Source organism: Bufo bufo, chromosome 6, assembly GCF_905171765.1.
Source record: "Bufo bufo chromosome 6, aBufBuf1.1, whole genome shotgun sequence".
Taxonomy (NCBI): domain Eukaryota; kingdom Metazoa; phylum Chordata; class Amphibia; order Anura; family Bufonidae; genus Bufo; species Bufo bufo.
The window spans coordinates 406,687,075-406,711,852 of NC_053394.1; the positions used below are offsets into that span (position 1 = coordinate 406,687,075).

General features: G+C 43.7%; 1 protein-coding gene across 1 annotated transcript; it reads right to left on the reverse strand.

Moving 5' to 3' along the window:
* Positions 1 to 878: 878 nt before the first annotated feature.
* LOC121005789 (gastrula zinc finger protein XlCGF49.1-like) lies at positions 879 to 2,598 on the reverse strand. Its single transcript, XM_040438554.1, has one exon. The coding sequence runs from the start codon at positions 2,596 to 2,598 to the stop codon at positions 1,918 to 1,920; it is 681 nt and encodes a 226-aa protein (XP_040294488.1). The 3' UTR covers positions 879 to 1,917.
* Positions 2,599 to 24,778: the final 22,180 nt, after the last annotated feature.

Genomic DNA, 24,778 nt, shown 5'->3' on the forward strand with positions numbered 1-24,778 from the left:
CACACCAGACATCCCAAGAATATTGCTGAACTGAAACAGTTCTGTAAAGAGGAATGGTCAAGAATTACTCCTGACCGTTGTGCACGTCTGATCTGCAACTACAGGAAACGTTTGGTGGAAGTTATTGCTGCCAAAGGAGGTTCAACCAGTTATTAAATCCAAGGGTTCACATACTTTTTCCACCTGCACTGTGAATGTTTACATGGTGTGTTCAATAAAAACATGGTAACATTTAATTATTTGTGTGTTATTAGTTTAAGCAGACTGTGATTGTCTATTGTTGTGACTTAGATGAAGATCAGATCACATTTTATGACCAATTTCTGCAGAAATCCATATAATTCTTGCAACTGTATAGGAGTAGAATAGACAGATGTGTCTTTCTGCACAATAAACAATCTTAAAACTTAGCTTTTAAAGGTGTTATCCACGACTATAAAAAGCTCCCCCATATGAAGGACCCCTCACATTGAATATACTTACCCAGCTCCCCACACCGCTCCTGGTCCCCGTATTGCCGCTGCTGCTTCTCCCTGTACGCAGATAAAAACATCCGGTGTCAGGGGGGGAAAAACCAATGGCAGATGGGGACGTGCCTCCCTAGTGTCACCTGCGATGCTAGGGAGGGTCGTACCCATCTGCTATTGGCTGTTCCCCCCCGACACCAGATGTTTTCATCCGCGCACGGGGAGAAGCAGCAGTGCAGGAACCTGGAGCGGCACAGGGAGTGGGGTAAGTATATTCAATGTGAGGAGCTTTTTATTGTCTCGGATAACCCCTTTAACTGATCAAGTACTAAAACTAATTGTCCAAGAATTATATTGAAAAAAAATCACAATGTGAATATATTGACTCCCTAAAAAGACCCCCGCTTTTTGGTGTTCCCTAAAACTTCAATAAAATTTATAATTACGGACAGTCCAGTAATGGAGAACCCAGTAACAACACAAACTAAAAAGAAAATTTGAGTACGTTGGCTCCCAATTCCCCACAGCCCACCCTTTTTCGTAACAATTATAGTTATCCAGGCAGCAGACATCCCAGTAACAGACAATAAAAACTAACAGAAATTATAAGTAAATTGATTTCCTCACCCCACAACCCTTTTGGCATTCCCTAAAAGTTACATAAAATTAATAATTATTGTGTGGTATGTTTCAAAGGTAATAACAAAGGCCTGGTTTTGATGGACACATGGCACAATAAATCAGGCATTTCTCTTCCATCCATGTTTTAAAATATGTTCTGGAGGTAAAGGCGGGGGACTGGGGGAGAAAAATAACACTCTGGCCAGGCCCCCCGAGACAATGAAGGGAGGGGGGTGTTTACACATAGGTATTGTAATATGTAATAGTATTATTGTATTGGTTTTACTATATATGTATACCCAAAAGGGAGTTTATGTAAAATTCACCCTGGAAGGTATTGTTTTTCTTTTCTATCTTTGTATTTTGTGTTATAAAGAAAACTAATAAAAATGATTAAAAAAATAAAGTGCTAGTGCGAATGTAGCCTGTTTTTCAACCTGCTTGGACACTAGTTGTTGTGGGAATCCAGCTCTATTTTTTGACTGTCCCATAAGCCCCTGTATTTGTGGCTTTTACAGGAATGAAGGGAAGTCCCCATACCAATCAGAGGCTTGAGGTTCATTTATTTTTTTCTCCATTTGATGAACATTTTCAGTGAAAGGTGATTCACTTTTAACTGTATTTTACGGTTGATCACTGGTATCCATTCAATACAGGAGATCATTTGTGTTCAGGGACCTCTCATAGCAGCCTCCGATTATTGGGCCAAACCCTCAGCTACCTCTGGTAGCTGAAAGCAAGGTGCTGTTTTATTTCGATGCACCAACATAAAAAAGCGCATCTATCAGAATAAAGCTAGTTAGTGACCACTGTAAAACACATGTGGCAGTCAGTAACTAGCTAGACATGAAGATGGCATCTCTCTTTTGTGAACTTTTTGATGTCTAACAAGATGTGATTTCCGGGGAAAAGATTTTCCACATTTTAAACATAAATATGGCTTCTCCCCTGTGTGAGTTTTTTGATGTGTAACAAGATGGTATTTCCGGGGAAAAGATTTCCCACATTCTGAACATGAATATGGCTTCTCCCCTGTGTGAATTCGCCGATGTGTAATAAGAGCTGATTTTTGGTTAAAACTTTTCTCACATTCTGAACATGAATATGGCTTCTCCCCTGTGTGAGTTCTTTGATGTGTAACCAGACATTTTTTTACAGAAAAACGTTTTCCACATTCTAAACATAAAAATGGCTTCTCCCCTGTGTGAGTTCTTTGATGTTTAACAAGGTCTGATTTACGGTTGAAACATTTTCCACATTCTAAACATGAGAATGGCTTTACCCCTGTGTGAGTTCTTTGATGCGTAAGCAAATATCTTTTTAGAGCAAAACATTTCCCACATTCTAAACATAAAAATGTCTTCTCCTCTGTGTGAATTCTTTTATGTTTAACAAGAGCTGATTTCTGGTTAAAACATTTCCCACATTCTGAACATGAAAATGGCTTCTCCCTTCTATGAGTGTACTGATGTTCATAAAGATTAGAAATGCTTACAAACATTTTCCACATTCTGAACATGAATATGGCTTCTCTCCTGTGTGAGTTCTTATATGTCTAATAAGATCTTTTTTTTCAAAAAAACACTTCCCACATTCTGAACATGAAAATGGCTTCTCCCCTGTGTGAGTTCTTTGATGTCTAACCAGTTTTTGCTTTATAGAAAAACATTTCCCACATTGTAAACATGAAAATGGCTTCTCACTTATGTGAGCTGTTTGACATTCAACACCCCTTTGGTGACTTTCATTTTGTGTTACATTCTGTGATGAATCAGAAAACTGGACCAGTTTAAAAGGATCAAATAATAAGTTTTTGCTGTGAATGGATGATGATATTTCTTGGATACTGGCATGATGTCTCTCTGAGTTCCTGGTATAGTCATCTGCCAAGAATAAAAAACATTTTATTATTCTTAAATAAAAAAAACTATACAATTCTATTGATATAAATTTTCTATATATAAAAACTCCATAAAGTTACATGGCATGGACACAATTAAAGTATCTATTGACAAAAACAGTGGTGGCCAAACAATCTAATAGTAAACTAGGACTTCACTAGAAAGGTTTGGACCCCAAGCAAATTTTTCCTCCCCGAGCAACTTTTCCACATACCACCTCCCGCAGCTAGCTAAGACCGCTCACGCTCACCAAACTCCCCACCCCTTCAGTCATGGGAAAAAAATAAAACATTGGACAAGAGTTTTCAAGAGTTTACTTTCCAGTCTGCTGCCTGGGCCCTGTATGCCGTTTTGTGCCCCACACAGTAGTTATTCCCCCTTAGTGCCCACAAAGTAGAGTACCACCAAACAGCAGTTATGTCTTGTTGAAGCCACCTTTGTCTGCCATCTTGTCTAGTTACATTTACAGGTATGCTAAAGAAAAGTATAGTAGAACAGTTTTAGAAGCTTAAAGGATTGTCCGGGTTGAGAACATATCCCCTTCTGACATATCTGAGAAGAACATTGGAGCAAATTTCAGGTAAATACATTTTACATTTTCCTGAACATCCTTTGGCAGCACAGAAGACCCCATTCAAATATTCTATGGCAAATAGAGGCCTTTGTTGAGAGAATGTCCAAACTGTCATCCTTCAAAGGGTAAGATATTGACCATGCCACAACGTTGCACGTTTGCTCCAGTGGTATGTGGCCATTTTATCCCAGAAAAGGCAAGCAGATGGATTGACTGACTAAACAGGTAGCACTTCTGAATAGATCTCCTGAACCACTGAACTAGAGCCATTAATTGCTTTCTAGTCATTATTGTGTCATTGAAGCTGAAGAGACAGGGCCTCAGATTTTCTGATGGTATCTAACCTTCTGACAACAAGGTAATGCCATTCCTCCTTTTCCTGACCTTGTGGATTCTAAATCTCTGAGATAAGGTCACTTGTATGTACAGATCCTATAGTAAACTAATATGCCCTGTAGAGATGATGTCAACTATCAAGAAGATCTCGAAAATGGTGAATCAGAGCGAAGAATTATCCAATGTTTTTATACTGATGGTGGTTGAAAACCTTGCTTGACAAACTGTTTCTTGATGATGGTGAATTGCACAATGAGTGATTTTTTCTTTTTCTTCAATACATTCTACAATAATATCCTGAGGTTTCGAGAGGCAGCTTACATAATGTTGACAACCTCAGTAGAAATCCTAGGTTGTCCTTGCCACATTCCACACAATGAGATGTAGATAAAGACAAAGACAGCCCTACTGGAAGAGAAGTTTTGAAGGTCTGAAAAATCCCAAAATCTGTCAGGCTTCAGTAACTGTCCTTTGAGAGTAACTACAGAAATGGGAAGCAGGTCAAGGGATGCCTTCATAGGAGAAGGCCTATGACTCCTGTAAGCTTCTCAGGACTCTTCCTGAGCACTCTCAGCAATAATAGAAGTTGTTGGAATATACATACACACAGATTTTCTTCCCAGCTGATCAATAAATCGTCTGATGCTGGAACATGGTGAGAACAATATAGAGCAAATTTGGATATCATAGTTTTTCCTCTCTGTGACTATAGCACCCTCAGCTGTTTTATTCCTCACTTCTTCACTATCCAAGAGAAGATTGTACAGTTGAAGCTCCTCTGCTCTGAATAAACCACCTTGTACCCTGTTTATTGAAATGAACCGTTTGGTAAATTAGCTTGACTGAACAAATATTTGATAGTTGTGAAGGTAAAGATGAAAGTGAGCCAAGGCAAGCTTGATAGCCCTTGATCTTTCAGGTTGTACAACAGCCTCTTCTTATGTCACTGCCATGATCCTGAGACTAAAGACTCCATGCAATGGAAGCATAAGGGGTCACCAACTCAAAATAAATTTTGTGCGTAGCAATCAGCTGGAAAGATCATTGCAACAGTTATTTGGAAAACAGCAATTACTAGAATTACCTATTCTTCAACAATGAAGGAATTACGTGAGGTAATAAAAGAGAAACACACAACAATGCTCCAGCTCACAAGTCTCAGAAAAAACAAGCTGCTTTCAGGGAATGCGGCTTCATAGATCTTAACCATCCACCCTACAGTCCAGACCTTAATCACAGTGATTACTTTCTCTTTCAGGAACCAGATTTTTTTTTGCGTGAGCAATAGTGTTGATCGAGCACCAAAGTGCTCGGGTGTTCGGGTCGAACACCTCGGGATGCTCTGGTGCACTACCGAGCACTCGAGAACAATGGAAGTCAATGGGAAAACCCGAGCATTAAACCAGGCAGCCCCTGCTCTGAAGAGGGGAGGTTATCTGGTTCATAGTAAAAGGTCAGAAATGATGGAAACACCACCAAAATGGTTCAGGAACAACATGGGGAGGATGACTGGATGCATCTGGGGACTCCCAGGTCGCTGCTGGGAACGATGTTGTCCGAGAAGTACGCCACTTTTACAGACTGACAATAATACGCACAAAACCGAAGATAAAATCGATTTTAGAGGAAAAATGTTATTTCCTGTATATTTACTTGTATATAAAGTGCAAGTGCTGCCAAAAATTACAAGGAAGAGGCACTCCAATACAACGTGTATATCACATAATGGAGGTTTCATTCACATTGTGGTACAATTGTTCAGGTAGTGGGACTCCTACACTCATAAGCCTATGCACTAAGTGAAAGGGCTTCAAAAATTACAAGGAACCGACACTCCAATACACCCATTATTACACATAAAGGAGGGCATCATACACACCCTTGAAAATTATGATTGATGGCCTGCTGGTGACCCTCAAAAACTATAGGAGCAAGGGCCTGCTGGTGACCCTCTAAAACATTAGGGGTGAGGGTCTGCTACAGAACTGATTCTCTAAAACATTAGGGCAAGTGCCTGCTGCTGATCTGAGCAACGAAAAAATTATGGGTGAGTGCCTGCTGCTGAGCTGACCATTGAAAAAATTATGGGCGAGTGTCTGCTTATAGCTTGCTGAATTTTCAAAGTGCTGATTTTTATAAGTGCATTGGAAATATTCAGGAGGTAATCTGGAGGTGGATACAATCTAAACAAGTAAGATTTGTTTGTTTAAAATCTTTCCCCTCTTTACAATGGCAGACCTGGTTCTGTGCAGGAATTGTTGTGCTTTTATTTCAGGTTCGACTCTTCGAGGTTTGGATACTGTCTGATCTGTAGACAGCTCTCCATAATGCAGCAAAAATCGCCTTTTTGAAATATGAGATTTGTAAATTAACCGTTATACAAACTCAGGCTGAGAACGTTGCAATGCACTGTCACAGAGACCCCCTAGAAATGGAAGATGGGTTACTGCAGGTTCTGGTAGACTGAGAGTTGTGGATAGAAGACATGTCCCACAGTCTGTGGCTCTCCATAATTCATTTGCAGCACTTTCAGAGTGCAAGAGCAACATGGAGGATGGCTCAGGCACAGTGGGTGAGAAACAATCATCTCCCATGCCTAAAGTATGCAAGACTGCAGCCAAAGACAAAAAGGAGAAGGTGAGGACTGATAGTAAGCAGCTGTTGGTGGGCGATTCCATCATAAGAGGTGTGAAGTTTGAGGAGAATGGTGTTGTGAGATGTCTCCCTGGTGCTACCGCTAGCAGGGATAGACGACGGATCCTTAATATTGTTAGGCAAGCAAAGCAGGAAAGGGAGGAAATGAGGTTTCAAAGGTGAAAGAAGCTTTTCACACACTTGGAAAGGATATACGGGAGGTTGCATCAACTGTTTCATTCTCTGCAGTTTTGCCTGTGCATAACTTCAGCATGACAGGAAGATGCGCATTAAGGAATTCAATGTAATGGCTTGGTGAATGGTGTCTGAACCAAAAGTTGGCTTTGTGTCTCATGTTAGCTCTTGTTGGAATGGAAAAGAACTGTGCGAGAAAGATGGTTTGCATCTTTCTCTCAAGGGAACGAATGTCCTCGGTGAACAGTTCCAAGTATTTGCTAAGGAGCATTTAAACTAGGAAAGGGGGGCAAAAGAGTGATAATCCAGCAGTCCAACTGCCCCCCCGGAACAATGCCAGAAGAGGCCAGTAGCACAAACCTTAAGAAATGACAAGCTCAGAGTCTTGTCTACAAATGCTCGCAGTTTAGGGAATAAGATCAATGAACTTGAGGCTATAATGGCATCTGAGAATATAGATTTAGTGGCTGTTACTGATACATGGTTCAATGGGAGTAATGACTGGGATATAACAATACCAGGGTTCTCTCTATACAGGAAAGACAGAGAAGGCAAAAAGAGGGGAGGGGTGGCCCTGTATGTGAAAGATAGCATAAACTCTAATTTAATACAAGTTAGGCCTCATGCACACGACCGTTGTGTGCATCCGTGGCCGTTGTGCCGTTTTTTGTCGCGGACCCATTGACTTTCAATGGGTCCGTGGAAAAATCGGAAAATGCCACCGTTTTGCAGCCGCATCCGTGATCCGTGTTTCCTGTCCGTCAAAAAAATACGACCTGTCCTATTTTTTTGAGGGACCAACGGTTCGCGGACCCATTCAAGTCAATATGAAAGAACACGGATGCACACAAGATTGGCATCCGCGTCCGTGATCCGTAGGCTACTTTCATACAGACGAATTCGAAGATCCGTCTGCATAAAAGCTTTTTCAGAGATGAGTTTTCACTTCGTGAAAACTCATATCCGACAGTATATTCTAACACAGAGGCGTTCCCATAGTGATAGGGACGCTTCAAGTTAGAATATACCACGAACTGTGTACATGACTGCCCCCTGCTGCCCTGGCAGCACCCGATCTCTTACAGGGGCTGTGATCCGCACAATTAACCCCTCAGGTGCTGCACCTGAGGGGTTAATTGTGCATATAATAGCCCCCTATAAGAGATCAGGGGCTGCCAGGGGGCAGACCCCCCCCCCTCCCCCGGTTTAATTTCATTGTTGGCCAGTGCGGCCCCCCTGGCCCCCTCCCTCTATTGTATTATTTTCATTGGTGGCACAGTGTGCGGCCCCCCCTCCCTCCCTCTATTGTATTATTTTCATTGGTGGCACAGTGTGCGGCCTCCCCTTACTTAGCAATATTAGAAGCATCATACTTACCTGCTGCGCTGTCTGTGACCGGCCGGGAGCTCCTCCTACTGGTAAGTGACAGATCATTAAGCAATGCGCCCGCACAGACCTGTCACTTACCAGTAGTAGGAGCTTCCAGCCGGTCACAGAAAGCGCAGCAGGTAAGTATGATGCTTCTAATATTGCTAAGTAACCATGGCAACCAGGACTGCAGTAGCGTCCTGGTTGCCATAGTTACCGATCGGAGCCCCAGCGATTAAACTGGGACGCCGATCGGAACTCTCCGCTGCCACCAATGATCGGGGAAGGGGAGGCCGCACACCTGGCCACCAATAATATTAATACAATAGAGGGGGGGGGTCGGGCGCACACTGGCCACCAATGATAATACAATAGAGGGAGGAAGGGGAGTCGGGGGGGCGCACATTGGCCAACAATGATAATACAATAGAGGACAATAGAGGGAGGAAAGGGGGGCCAGGGGAGGCCGCACACTGGCCACCAATGATATTACAATGGAGGGAGGGGGGGCCATGGGGGGGGCCGCACACTGGCCACCAATGATATTACAATGGAGGGAGGGGGTGCCGCACACTGGCCACCAATGATATTCAAACTGGGGAGGGAGGGGGGTCTGCCCCCTGCTGCCTGGCAGCCCCTGATCTCTTATAGGGGGCTATGATATGCACAATTAACCCCAGGTGCAGCACCTGAGGGGTTCATTGTGCGGATCACAGTCCCTTGTAAGAGATCGGGTGCTGCCAGGCAGCAGGGGGCAGTCATGTACACAGTTCGCAGTATATTCTAACTAGAAGCGTCCCCATCACTATGGGAACGCCTCTGTGTTAGAATATACTGTCGGATCCGAGTTTCACGATCTAACTCAAATCCGATGGTATATTCTAACATAGAGGCGTTCCCATGGTGATGGGGACGCTTCAAGTTAAAATATACCATCGGATTGGAGAAAAACTCCGATCCTATGGTATATTAACTCCTGACTTTACATTGAAAGTCAATGGGGGACGGATCCGTTTGCAATTGCACCATATTGTGTCAACGTCAAACGGATCCGTCCACATTGACTTGCATTGTAAGTGAGGACTGATCTGTGTGGCTCCGCACGGCCAGGCGGACACCAAAACAACTTTTTTTTCATGTCCGTGGATCCTCCAAAAATCAAGGAAGACCCACGGACGAAAAAACGGTCACGGATCACGGACCAACGGAACCCCGTTTTGCGGACCGTGAAAAAATACGGTCGTGTGCATGAGACCTTAGCGAGAACAATTTAGAGTCAGTTTGGGTTACCTTGCAGCTTGATAATCATAAGGTAACTCGTGTAGGTGTGATATATAGACCACCTAGCCAAGTCAAAGAATTAGATGAGCTACTAGTTGAGGAAATAGCTAAAATGACATTGAAGGGGGAAGTTATCATTATGGGAGACTTCAATCTTCCTGATGTAAACTGGAAAACCAAAATAGCTAGTTCTGCCAGGAGTACAGATATTCTAAATTCCCTACTGGGATTATCTCTACAGCAAGTAGTTGAGGAGCCAACCCGGAAGGAGGCCATTTTAGATTTAGTATTCACAAATGGGAATTTGGTATCTGATATTACTGTAGGGGAAAGCTTGGGATCTAGTGATGGTTTACTGAGTCACACCACACAAAAACAAAAGTTTTAGATTTAGAAAAACTGACTTTTCTAGAATTAGAATAGTGGTATACGAGTCCCTATCAGATTGGAACAGTTTCATTGGAGTCCAGGAGAAATGTGACTACTTAAAAGTGGCACTATTGAAGGCAACAGAAAATTGCATTAGGCTTGTCAGTAAAAGCAAAAAAAGAAAGAGACCACTGTAGTACTCAGCAGAAGTGGCCAAAATCTTTAAAAACAAAAAGATAGCATTTAGGAATTATAAAAAGATTAGGAAGAGAGAGGCCAAACAAGTTATAAGAGCTGTCTAAAATCAAAACAAATAAGTCACAGGGGCCTGATGGGATACACCCAAAGCTATTAAAAGAGCTCAGCGGTGAACTAGCAAAACCATTAACAGATTTATTTAACCAATCACTGGCAACAGGAGTCGTCGGGCAACTATAGGCCAGTAAGCCTGACATCAATAGTGGGGAAATAATGGAAACCATACTTACGGAGCGGATTGTGGAAAATCTAAAATCCCATGGATTGAAAGATGAAAAACAGCATGGGTTTACTTCAGGGAGATCATGTCAAACTAATCTTATTGATTTTTTTGATTGGGTAATTAAATAATAGATGGAGGAGGTGCAGTAGACATCGCTTATCTAGACTTTAGTAAGGCTTTTAATACTGTCCCACATAGAAGGCTTATCAATAAATTGCAGTCTTTGGGCTTGGACTCCCATATTGTTGAATGGATTAGGCAGTGGCTGAGGGACAGACAACAGAGGGTTGTAGTCAATGGAGTATATTCAGACCAAGGTCTTGTTACCAGTGGGGTACCTCAGGGATCTGTTCTGGGACCCATATTGTTTAATAAATTTATCAGCGACATTGCAGAAGGCCTCAATGGTAAGGTGTGTCTTTTTGCTGATGACACAAAAATTTGTAACAGGGTTGATGTTCCTGGAGGGATACACAAATGGAAAGGATTTTGGAAAACTAGAGGAATGGTCAAAAATCTGGCAACAAAAATTTAATGTTGATAAGTACAAGATAATGCACCTGGGGCGTAAAAACCCAAGAGCAGAATATACGATCAGTCTTACAGTCCTAACCTCAGTATCTGAGGAAAGGGATTTAGAGGTCATTATTTCAGAAGACTTAAAGGTAGGCAGACCATGTCATAGAGCAGTAGGAAATGCTAGCAGAATGCTGGGGTGTATAGGGAGAGGAATTACCAGTAGAAAGAGGGAGGTGCTCATGCCGCTCTACAGAGCACTAGTGAGACCTCAAAAGCGCATCTATCAGAATAAAGCTAGTTAGTGACCACTGTAAAACACATGTGGCAGTCAGTAACTAGCTAGACATGAAGATGGCATCTCTCTTTTGTGAACTTTTTGATGTCTAACAAGATGTGATTTCCGGGGAAAAGATTTTCCACATTTTAAACATAAATATGGCTTCTCCCCTGTGTGAGTTTTTTGATGTGTAACAAGATGGTATTTCCGGGGAAAAGATTTCCCACATTCTGAACATGAATATGGCTTCTCCCCTGTGTGAATTCGCCGATGTGTAATAAGAGCTGATTTTTGGTTAAAACTTTTCTCACATTCTGAACATGAATATGGCTTCTCCCCTGTGTGAGTTCTTTGATGTGTAACCAGACATTTTTTTACAGAAAAAACGTTTTCCACATTCTAAACATAAAAATGGCTTCTCCCCTGTGTGAGTTCTTTGATGTTTAACAAGGTCTGATTTACGGTTGAAACATTTTCCACATTCTAAACATGAGAATGGCTTTACCCCTGTGTGAGTTCTTTGATGCGTAAGCAAATATCTTTTTAGAGCAAAACAATTTCCCACATTCTAAACATAAAAATGTCTTCTCCTCTGTGTGAATTCTTTTATGTTTAACAAGAGCTGATTTCTGGTTAAAACATTTCCCACATTCTGAACATGAAAATGGCTTCTCCCTTCTATGAGTGTACTGATGTTCATAAAGATTAGAAATGCTTACAAAACATTTTCCACATTCTGAACATGAATATGGCTTCTCTCCTGTGTGAGTTCTTATATGTCTAATAAGATCTTTTTTTTCAAAAAAACACTTCCCACATTCTGAACATGAAAATGGCTTCTCCCCTGTGTGAGTTCTTTGATGTCTAACCAGTTTTTGCTTTATAGAAAAACATTTCCCACATTGTAAACATGAAAATGGCTTCTCACTTATGTGAGCTGTTTGACATTCAACACCCCTTTGGTGACTTTCATTTTGTGTTACATTCTGTGATGAATCAGAAAACTGGACCAGTTTAAAAGGATCAAATAATAAGTTTTTGCTGTGAATGGATGATGATATTTCTTGGATACTGGCATGATGTCTCTCTGAGTTCCTGGTATAGTCATCTGCCAAGAATAAAAAACATTTTATTATTCTTAAATAAAAAAAACTATACAATTCTATTGATATAAATTTTCTATATATAAAAACTCCATAAAGTTACATGGCATGGACACAATTAAAGTATCTATTGACAAAAACAGTGGTGGCCAAACAATCTAATAGTAAACTAGGACTTCACTAGAAAGGTTTGGACCCCAAGCAAATTTTTCCTCCCCGAGCAACTTTTCCACATACCACCTCCCGCAGCTAGCTAAGACCGCTCACGCTCACCAAACTCCCCACCCCTTCAGTCATGGGAAAAAAATAAAACATTGGACAAGAGTTTTCAAGAGTTTACTTTCCAGTCTGCTGCCTGGGCCCTGTATGCCGTTTTGTGCCCCACACAGTAGTTATTCCCCCTTAGTGCCCACAAAGTAGAGTACCACCAAACAGCAGTTATGTCTTGTTGAAGCCACCTTTGTCTGCCATCTTGTCTAGTTACATTTACAGGTATGCTAAAGAAAAGTATAGTAGAACAGTTTTAGAAGCTTAAAGGGATTGTCCGGGTTGAGAACATATCCCCTTCTGACATATCTGAGAAGAACATTGGAGCAAATTTCAGGTAAATACATTTTACATTTTCCTGAACATCCTTTGGCAGCACAGAAGACCCCATTCAAATATTCTATGGCAAATAGAGGCCTTTGTTGAGAGAATGTCCAAACTGTCATCCTTCAAAGGGTAAGATATTGACCATGCCACAACGTTGCACGTTTGCTCCAGTGGTATGTGGCCATTTTATCCCAGAAAAGGCAAGCAGATGGATTGACTGACTAAACAGGTAGCACTTCTGAATAGATCTCCTGAACCACTGAACTAGAGCCATTAATTGCTTTCTAGTCATTATTGTGTCATTGAAGCTGAAGAGACAGGGCCTCAGATTTTCTGATGGTATCTAACCTTCTGACAACAAGGTAATGCCATTCCTCCTTTTCCTGACCTTGTGGATTCTAAATCTCTGAGATAAGGTCACTTGTATGTACAGATCCTATAGTAAACTAATATGCCCTGTAGAGATGATGTCAACTATCAAGAAGATCTCGAAAATGGTGAATCAGAGCGAAGAATTATCCAATGTTTTTATACTGATGGTGGTTGAAAACCTTGCTTGACAACTGTTTCTTGATGATGGTGAATTGCACAATGAGTGATTTTTTCTTTTTCTTCAATACATTCTACAATAATATCCTGAGGTTTCGAGAGGCAGCTTACATAATGTTGACAACCTCAGTAGAAATCCTAGGTTGTCCTTGCCACATTCCACACAATGAGATGTAGATAAAGACAAAGACAGCCCTACTGGAAGAGAAGTTTGAAGGTCTGAAAAATCCCAAAATCTGTCAGGCTTCAGTAACTGTCCTTTGAGAGTAACTACAGAAATGGGAAGCAGGTCAAGGGATGCCTTCATAGGAGAAGGCCTATGACTCCTGTAAGCTTCTCAGGACTCTTCCTGAGCACTCTCAGCAATAATAGAAGTTGTTGGAATATACATACACACAGATTTTCTTCCCAGCTGATCAATAAATCGTCTGATGCTGGAACATGGTGAGAACAATATAGAGCAAATTTGGATATCATAGTTTTTCCTCTCTGTGACTATAGCACCCTCAGCTGTTTTATTCCTCACTTCTTCACTATCCAAGAGAAGATTGTACAGTTGAAGCTCCTCTGCTCTGAATAAACCACCTTGTACCCTGTTTATTGAAATGAACCGTTTGGTAAATTAGCTTGACTGAACAAATATTTGATAGTTGTGAAGGTAAAGATGAAAGTGAGCCAAGGCAAGCTTGATAGCCCTTGATCTTTCAGGTTGTACAACAGCCTCTTCTTATGTCACTGCCATGATCCTGAGACTAAAGACTCCATGCAATGGAAGCATAAGGGGTCACCAACTCAAAATAAATTTTGTGCGTAGCAATCAGCTGGAAAGATCATTGCAACAGTTATTTGGAAAACAGCAATTACTAGAATTACCTATTCTTCAACAATGAAGGAATTACGTGAGGTAATAAAAGAGAAACACACAACAATGCTCCAGCTCACAAGTCTCAGAAAAAACAAGCTGCTTTCAGGGAATGCGGCTTCATAGATCTTAACCATCCACCCTACAGTCCAGACCTTAATCACAGTGATTACTTTCTCTTTCAGGAACCAGATTTTTTTTTTGCGTGAGCAATAGTGTTGATCGAGCACCAAAGTGCTCGGGTGTTCGGGTCGAACACCTCGGGATGCTCTGGTGCACTACCGAGCACTCGAGAACAATGGAAGTCAATGGGAAAACCCGAGCATTAAACCAGGCAGCCCCTGCTCTGAAGAGGGGAGGTTATCTGGTTCATAGTAAAAGGTCAGAAATTGATGGAAACACCACCAAAATGGTTCAGGAACAACATGGGGAGGATGACTGGATGCATCTGGGGACTCCCAGGTCGCTGCTGGGAACGATGTTGTCCGAGAAGTACGCCACTTTTACAGACTGACAATAATACGCACAAAACCGAAGATAAAATCGATTTTAGAGGAAAAATGTTATTTCCTGTATATTTACTTGTATATAAAGTGCAAGTGCTGCCAAAAATTACAAGGAAGAGGCACTCCAATACAACGTGTATATCACATAATGGAGGGTTTCATTCACATTGTGGTACAATTGTTCAGGTAGTGGGACTCCTACACTCATAAAGCCTATGCACTAAGTGAAAGGGCTTCCAAAAATTACAAGGAACCGACACTCCAATACACCCATTATTACACATAAAGGAGGGCATCATACACACCCTTGAAAATTATGATTGATGGCCTGCTGGTGACCCTCAAAAACTATAGGAGCAAGGGCCTGCTGGTGACCCTCTAAAACATTAGGGGTGAGGGTCTGCTACAGAACTGATTCTCTAAAACATTAGGGCAAGTGCCTGCTGCTGATCTGAGCAACGAAAAAATTATGGGTGAGTGCCTGCTGCTGAGCTGACCATTGAAAAAATTATGGGCGAGTGTCTGCTTATAGCTTGCTGAATTTTCAAAGTGCTGATTTTTATAAGTGCATTGGAAATATTCAGGAGGTAATCTGGAGGTGGATACAATCTAAACAAGTAAGATTTGTTTGTTTAAAATCTTTCCCCTCTTTACAATGGCAGACCTGGTTCTGTGCAGGAATTGTTGTGCTTTTATTTCAGGTTCGACTCTTCGAGGTTTGGATACTGTCTGATCTGTAGACAGCTCTCCATAATGCAGCAAAAATCGCCTTTTTGAAATATGAGATTTGTAAATTAACCGTTATACAAACTCAGGCTGAGAACGTTGCAATGCCACTGTCACAGAGACCCCCTAGAAATGGAAGATGGGTTACTGCAGGTTCTGGTAGACTGAGAGTTGTGGATAGAAGACATGTCCCACAGTCTGTGGCTCTCCATAATTCATTTGCAGCACTTTCAGAGTGCAAGAGCAACATGGAGGATGGCTCAGGCACAGTGGGTGAGAAACAATCATCTCCCATGCCTAAAGTATGCAAGACTGCAGCAAAGACAAAAAGGAGAAGGTGAGGACTGATAGTAAGCAGCTGTTGGTGGGCGATTCCATCATAAGAGGTGTGAAGTTTGAGGAGAATGGTGTTGTGAGATGTCTCCCTGGTGCTACCGCTAGCAGGGATAGACGACGGATCCTTAATATTGTTAGGCAAGCAAAGCAGGAAAGGGAGGAAATGAGGTTTCAAAGGTGAAAGAAGCTTTTCACACACTTGGAAAGGATATACGGGAGGTTGCATCAACTGTTTCATTCTCTGCAGTTTTGCCTGTGCATAACCTTCAGCATGACAGGAAGATGCGCATTAAGGAATTCAATGTATGGCTTGGTGAATGGTGTCTGAACCAAAAGTTTGGCTTTGTGTCTCATGTTAGCTCTTGTTGGAATGGAAAAGAACTGTGCGAGAAAGATGGTTTGCATCTTTCTCTCAAGGGAACGAATGTCCTCGGTGAACAGTTCCAAGTATTTGCTAAGGAGCATTTAAACTAGGAAAGGGGGGGCAAAAGAGTGATAATCCAGCAGTCCAACTGCCCCCCGGAACAATGCCAGAAGAGGCCAGTAGCACAAACCTTAAGAAATGACAAGCTCAGAGTCCTTGTCTACAAATGCTCGCAGTTTAGGGAATAAGATCAATGAACTTGAGGCTATAATGGCATCTGAGAATATAGATTTAGTGGCTGTTACTGATACATGGTTCAATGGGAGTAATGACTGGGATATAACAATACCAGGGTTCTCTCTATACAGGAAAGACAGAGAAGGCAAAAAGAGGGGAGGGGTGGCCCTGTATGTGAAAGATAGCATAAAATCTAATTTAATACAAGTTAGGCCTCATGCACACGACCGTTGTGTGCATCCGTGGCCGTTGTGCCGTTTTTTGTCGCGGACCCATTGACTTTCAATGGGTCCGTGGAAAAATCGGAAAATGCACCGTTTTGCAGCCGCATCCGTGATCCGTGTTTCCTGTCCGTCAAAAAAATACGACCTGTCCTATTTTTTTGAGGGACAACGGTTCGCGGACCCATTCAAGTCAATATGAAAGAACACGGATGCACACAAGATTGGCATCCGCGTCCGTGATCCGTAGGCTACTTTCATACAGACGAATTCGAAGATCCGTCTGCATAAAAGCTTTTTCAGAGATGAGTTTTCACTTCGTGAAAACTCATATCCGACAGTATATTCTAACACAGAGGCGTTCCCATAGTGATAGGGACGCTTCAAGTTAGAATATACCACGAACTGTGTACATGACTGCCCCCTGCTGCCTGGCAGCACCCGATCTCTTACAGGGGGCTGTGATCCGCACAATTAACCCCTCAGGTGCTGCACCTGAGGGGTTAATTGTGCATATAATAGCCCCCTATAAGAGATCAGGGGCTGCCAGGGGGCAGACCCCCCTCCCTCCCCAGGTTTAATTTCATTGGTGGCCAGTGCGGCCCCCCTGGCCCCCTCCCTCTATTGTATTATTTTCATTGGTGGCACAGTGTGCGGCCCCCCCTCCCTCCCTCTATTGTATTATTTTCATTGGTGGCACAGTGTGCGGCCTCCCCTTACTTAGCAATATTAGAAGCATCATACTTACCTGCTGCGCTGTCTGTGACCGGCCGGGAGCTCCTCCTACTGGTAAGTGACAGATCATTAAGCAATGCGCCGCACAGACCTGTCACTTACCAGTAGTAGGAGCTTCCAGCCGGTCACAGAAAGCGCAGCAGGTAAGTATGATGCTTCTAATATTGCTAAGTAACCATGGCAACCAGGACTGCAGTAGCGTCCTGGTTGCCATAGTTACCGATCGGAGCCCCAGCGATTAAACTGGGACGCCGATCGGAACTCTCCGCTGCCACCAATGATCGGGGAAGGGGAGGCCGCACACTGGCCACCAATAATATTAATACAATAGAGGGGGGGGGTCGGGCGCACACTGGCCACCAATGATAATACAATAGAGGGAGGAAGGGGAGTCGGGGGGGCGCACATTGGCCAACAATGATAATACAATAGAGGACAATAGAGGGAGGAAAGGGGGGCCAGGGGAGGCCGCACACTGGCCACCAATGATATTACAATGGAGGGAGGGGGGGCCATGGGGGGGGCCGCACACTGGCCACCAATGATATTACAATGGAGGGAGGGGGTGCCGCACACTGGCCACCAATGATATTCAAACTGGGGAGGGAGGGGGGTCTGCCCCCTGCTGCCTGGCAGCCCCTGATCTCTTATAGGGGGCTATGATATGCACAATTAACCCCAGGTGCAGCACCTGAGGGGTTCATTGTGCGGATCACAGTCCCTTGTAAGAGATCGGGTGCTGCCAGGCAGCAGGGGGCAGTCATGTACACAGTTCGCAGTATATTCTAACTAGAAGCGTCCCCATCACTATGGGAACGCCTCTGTGTTAGAATATACTGTCGGATCCGAGTTTCACGATCTAACTCAAATCCGATGGTATATTCTAACATAGAGGCGTTCCCATGGTGATGGGGACGCTTCAAGTTAAAATATACCATCGGATTGGAGAAAACTCCGATCCTATGGTATATTAACTCCTGACTTTACATTGAAAGTCAATGGGGGACGGATCCGTTTGCAATTGCACCATATTGTGTCAACGTCAAACGATCCGTCCACATTGACTTGCATTGTAAGTGAGGACTGATCTGTGTGGCTCCGCACGGCCAGGGCGGACACCAAAACAACTTTTTTTTCATGTCCGTGGATCCTCCAAAAATCAAGGAAGACCCACGGACGAAAAAAACGGTCACGGATCACGGACCAACGGAACCCCGTTTTGCGGACCGTGAAAAAAATACGGTCGTGTGCATGAGACCTTAGCGAGAACAATTTAGAGTCAGTTTGGGTTACCTTGCAGCTTGATAATCATAAGGTAACTCGTGTAGGTGTGATATATAGACCACCTAGCCAAGTCAAAGAATTAGATGAGCTACTAGTTGAGGAAATAGCTAAAATGACATTGAAGGGGGAAGTTATCATTATGGGAGACTTCAATCTTCCTGATGTAAACTGGAAAACCAAAATAGCTAGTTCTGCCAGGAGTACAGATATTCTAAATTCCCTACTGGGATTATCTCTACAGCAAGTAGTTGAGGAGCCAACCCGGAAGGAGGCCATTTTAGATTTAGTATTCACAAATGGGAATTTGGTATCTGATATTACTGTAGGGGAAAGCTTGGGATCTAGTGATGGTTTACTGAGTCACACCACACAAAAACAAAAGTTTTAGATTTTAGAAAAACTGACTTTTCTAGAATTAGAATAGTGGTATACGAGTCCCTATCAGATTGGAACAGTTTCATTGGAGTCCAGGAGAAATGTGACTACTTAAAAGTGGCACTATTGAAGGCAACAGAAAATTGCATTAGGCTTGTCAGTAAAAGCAAAAAAAGAAAGAGACCACTGTAGTACTCAGCAGAAGTGGCCAAAATCTTTAAAAAACAAAAAGATAGCATTTAGGAATTATAAAAAGATTAGGAAGAGAGAGGCCAAACAAGTTATAAGAGCTGTCTAAAATCAAAACAAATAAGTCACAGGGGCCTGATGGGATACACCCAAAGCTATTAAAAGAGCTCAGCGGTGAACTAGCAAAACCATTAACAGATTTATTTAACCAATCACTGGCAACAGGAGTCGTCGGGCAACTATAGGCCAGTAAGCCTGACATCAATAGTGGGGAAATTAATGGAAACCATACTTACGGAGCGGATTGTGGAAAATCTAAAATCCCATGGATTGAAAGATGAAAAACAGCATGGGTTTACTTCAGGGAGATCATGTCAAACTAATCTTATTGATTTTTTTGATTGGGTAATTAAAATAATAGATGGAGGAGGTGCAGTAGACATCGCTTATCTAGACTTTAGTAAGGCTTTTAATACTGTCCCACATAGAAGGCTTATCAATAAATTGCAGTCTTTGGGCTTGGACTCCCATATTGTTGAATGGATTAGGCAGTGGCTGAGGGACAGACAACAGAGGGTTGTAGTCAATGGAGTATATTCAGACCAAGGTCTTGTTACCAGTGGGGTACCTCAGGGATCTGTTCTGGGACCCATATTGTTTAATAAATTTATCAGCGACATTGCAGAAGGCCTCAATGGTAAGGTGTGTCTTTTTGCTGATGACACAAAAATTTGTAACAGGGTTGATGTTCCTGGAGGGATACACCAAATGGAAAAGGATTTTGGAAAACTAGAGGAATGGTCAAAAATCTGGCAACAAAAATTTAATGTTGATAAGTACAAGATAATGCACCTGGGGCGTAAAAACCCAAGAGCAGAATATACGATCAGTCTTACAGTCCTAACCTCAGTATCTGAGGAAAGGGATTTAGAGGTCATTATTTCAGAAGACTTAAAGGTAGGCAGACCATGTCATAGAGCAGTAGGAAATGCTAGCAGAATGCTGGGGTGTATAGGGAGAGGAATTACCAGTAGAAAGAGGGAGGTGCTCATGCCGCTCTACAGAGCACTAGTGAGACCTCATTTGGAGTATTGTGCTCAGTACTGGAGACCATATCTCCAGAAGGATATTGATACTTTGGAGAGAGTTCAGAGAAGAGCTACTAAACTGGTACATGGATTGCAGGATAAAACTTACCAGGAAAGATTAAAGGACCTTAACATGTATAGCTTGGAAGAAAGACTAGACCAGGGGTGGTCAACCTGCGGCTCTCCAGCTGTTGCAAAACTACAACTCCCAGCATGCCCAGTCTGCCTACAGCTATCAGCCTACAGCAGGGCATGGTGGGAGTTGTAGTTTTACAACAGTTGGAGAGCCGCAGGTTGACCACCCCTGGACTAGACAGAGAGGATATGATAGAAACTTTTAAATACATAAAGGGAATCAACAAGGTAAAAGAGGAGAGAATATTTTATAAAATAAAAACTGCTACAAGAGGACATAGTTTTAAATTAGAGGGGCAAACGTTTAAAAGTAATATCAGGAAGTATTACTTTACTGAGAGAGTAGTGGATGCATGGAATAGCCTTCCTGCAGAAGTGGTAGCTGCAAATACAGTGATGGAGTTTAAGCATGCATGGGATAGGCATAAGGCTATCTTTCATATAAGATAGGGCCAGGGGCTATCCATAGTATTCAGTATATTGGGCAGACTAGATGGGCCAAATGGTTCCTATCTGCCGACACATTCTATGTTGCTGAGCTGACCATATTATGGGCGAGTGCTGTCCCTGTAAGACATTATGGTTGAGGGCCTGCTGGTGAGCTGACCTTCAAAAACATTATATGCGAGGGCCTGCTGGTGAGCTGACCTTGTAAAACATTATAGCTGAGGGCCTGCAGGTGAGCTGACCCTGTAAAAGATTGTAGGTGAGGGCCTGCTGGTGATCTGACCCTGTAAAAGATTGTAGGTTATGGCCTGCAGGTGAGCTGACCCTCTACAACATTAGGAGTGAGGGCAGACTAATAAGCATGTTGATATGATGGAAGAGGAGGACGAGAAAAGGAAGATTGAACCGTACACCCTTTTTTGTGTTGGAAGGGGTGCATGAGAATACAGTGTATTCAGTACATTATAAACAACACATTTAAAGTGCCTTTATGTTTAGCCGCTTTCCTCTGGTGGCATATAGAAGTCAGGGGCAATCCAGGCCTTGTTCATTTTTTATAAGAGTCAACCTGTCAGCATTTTCAGTTGACAGGCGGATACGCTTATCTGTTATAATGCCACCAGCAGCACTAAATACCCGCTCAGACAAAATACTGGCGGCAGGGCAGGCCAGCACCTCCAAGGCGTAGAGCGTCAGTTCGTGCCACATGTCCAGCTGGACACCCAGTAGTTTTAAGCACCGAGGGATCATCAAGGATGCTGACACAGTTTGGTATGTACTCCTTCACCTTCTTGTTTGCCAAAATGTTTCCCTCCTTGTGACACTAGGCCGCGCATCAGGGTGAGGGTGCTGGCGGGGTGTCATGAAACTGTCCCAGGCTTTGGAGAGTGTTGCCCTGCCCCTGTAGGAACTGCCGTGTGTTCCCTTTGTCTCCCCTCCTCGGTTGGCCAAGGAACTACGGACTCCGCTGCCAGCATTGTCAGATGGAAATTTTTGGAGCAATTTTTCAACAAGGATCTTCTGGTATTGCACCGTTTTGCTCGTCCTCTCCACCAGAGGAATGAGAGATGAGTTCTCTTTGTAGCGGGGGTCGAGAAGGGTGAACAACCAGTAATCCGTGTTGTCTAAAATACGTATAATGCGCGGGTCGCTGGAAAGGCAGCCTAACATGAAGGCAGCCATGTGTGCCAGAGTACCACAAGGCAAGACTTCGCTGTCGTCATCAGGAGGATCACTCTCAATCTCCTTATCCTCTTCTTCTGCCCACCCACGCTGAACAGATGGAATTAAACTTTCATGGGTACTACCCTTTGTAGCGGAGGCAACCGTCTCCTGCTCCTCCTCTTCATTGTCCAATTTGCGGGTGGTCTGGCTATAATTAACCTGTGTAATGTCTTCCCCCATTTTCACCTCTTCCACATGCACAGCGTTGTCCTTAATTGTGAGCAACGAGCGTTTGAGAAGACACAAAATTGGGATGGTGACGCTGATAATCGTGTTATCACCGCTCACCATCTGTGTTAATTCCTCAAAGTTGCGTAAAACCTCACAGAGGTCAGACATCCATGCCCACTCCTCGCTTGTGAATAGCGGAAGCTGACTGTAAAGGCGACGACCATGTTGCAGCTGGTATTCCACTACTGCCCTCTGCTGCTCACAAAGCCTGGCCAACATGTGGAACATGGAGTTCCAGCGTGTGCTCACGTCGGTGACTTGCGGAAGTGTGCACACACGCGGCGCACCTTCACCAGTAGCTCAGGCAAATTGGGGTATATTTTTAGAAACCGCTGAACCACAAGGTTGAATACGTGGGCAAGGCATGGGATGTGTCTAAGGTTGCCCAGCTGCAAAGCTGCCACCAAGTTATGGCCATTATCAGACACAACCATGCCTGGTTCTAGGTTGAGTGGCGAGAGCCACAGCTCAGTCTGGTCTCTTATCCCCTGCCACAGCTCTGCGGCGGTGTGCTATTTGTCACCTAGGCAGATAAGCTTCTGCACTGCCTGTTGCCGCTTCCCCACTGCGGTGCTACACTGCTTCCAGCTACCGATGATAACTGACTGGTGCTGCACGCGGATAATTCGGAGGTGGAAGTGGAGGAGGAGATGTCGGGGTTGGAGCCACTAATGTAGGTGGTGGCGGAAACCCTGATGGAATTGGGGCCCGCAATACCTTGGCATCCGTAGCACCTGTGCCATCCTAGGGTATGAGTCGCTCCCGGCCTCCACAACATTTACCCAGTGTGCAGTCAGGGAAATGTAGCGTCCTTGGCCGAAAGCACTTGTCCATGTGTCCGTGGTTAAGTGGACATTCCCAGTAACTGCATTGGTCAGTGCACCTGTGATGTTAAGGGACACATGTTGGTGTAAGGCTGGCACGGCACACCTTGAAAAATAGTGGCAGCTGGGGACTGCGTAACGAGGGATGGCCACCGATATCAGTCTGCGAAATACCTCAGTGTCCACAAGCCTATATGGCAACATTTCCAGGGCCAGTAATTTGGAAAGCTGCGCATTTAGTGCTACGGCCTGTGGGTGGTTGGCTGGGTATTTGCGCTTGCATTTAAATGCCTGAGGTAAGGACAATTGTATGCTGCACTGGGATACCGAAATGGATTTGGTCGCTGATGGTGCTTGCGAAGGTCCAGGTGCAGGGTGGGAGGCATCCGGGCCTGCGCCTTCGACAGGGGATTGGCCAGCACGTAACACAGGGGAAGAGGGGGCAGTAGTGTGAGCCGCAGACACAGATTGTGGACCCAGGTGTTCGGCCCACCTATTACGGTGCTTTAATGCCATGTGGCGGATCATGCTGGTGGTGGTAAAGTTGCTAGTGTTCAAGCCCCGCTCATTTTTTGATGGCACAGGTTGCAAATTACAATTCTTTTGTCATCCGTACTTTCCTCAAAAAAGCCCCAGACTGAGGAACACCTACACCTTGGCAAGGGAGTCCTCCGTGGAACAATTGCGGGCCTGTTCGGTAGTGCCCGTCTTCTACCTTTTGCCACCCCGCTGCCTCTTCCAGCCTGTTGCAGTGCTGCAGATCCCTCCCCCTCTGTACTGCTCTCCTCACTCGGCTTGTTGCCACCTTCCCAGGTTGGGTCAGTGACCTCGTCGTCCAGCACCTCCTCTTCCACTTCCTCACTTTGATCATCCTCCTGATTTATTGACCTAACCACAACCTCAGTGATTGACAACTGTGTGTCATCCTCTTCCTCAACCTCTTGAGACAGTAATTGCGGTTGAGTCATTGGCAACTGTGACTCATCATCATCCACCTCATTAAACACTAATTGCTGTTCCCCAGCGTCATGTTCTTGTGACTCTGGATGCTTAAGAGGTTGGGAATCGGGGCACAAGATCTCAGGTACCTCTTCAATTGTGCTTGGCGAGAGGGCCAAATCAACTAATGGTGATGAAAAGAGATCCTCGGAATATGCAAGGTGTGGGATCACTTGTTTGGCCAGACTGTAAATGGAGGGAGGAAGGAGGATCAGGGTGAGAATTGCATGGACCAGACTCCTGGCTACTGAGACTGGACTTGGTGGAAGACAGGTTGGTGCTTAACCGACTGGAAGCATTATCTGCTGCAATCCAACCGACCACCTGGTCGCACTGGGCTGACTTCAAGAGTGGTGTCCTGCGTCGCCCTGCAAACTGGGACATGAAGCTAGGTATCTTGGATGATTGTTTTTCTTGTGCTCTGGCAGCACAGTTTCATCGCGCCCAGGGCTTCTGTGTGCACCATCAGCATCACGGCCACTTCCCCATCTTCTTCATATTAAATGTTATATGTTATAAAGGACCGTTTATAGGAAAAATGTGGATAAATTGTGGAAAAAATTGAATTGTTTTCGCTAATATTTTTCACAATATCTGGGCCTGGCACACACACACACGCTATTGCAGCAAAGATGTGACAATTCACTGCACACACAGTTTATAGGAAAATTGTGGATAAATTATAGAAAAAAATACAATTGTTTTCGCTAATATTTTTTCCCAATA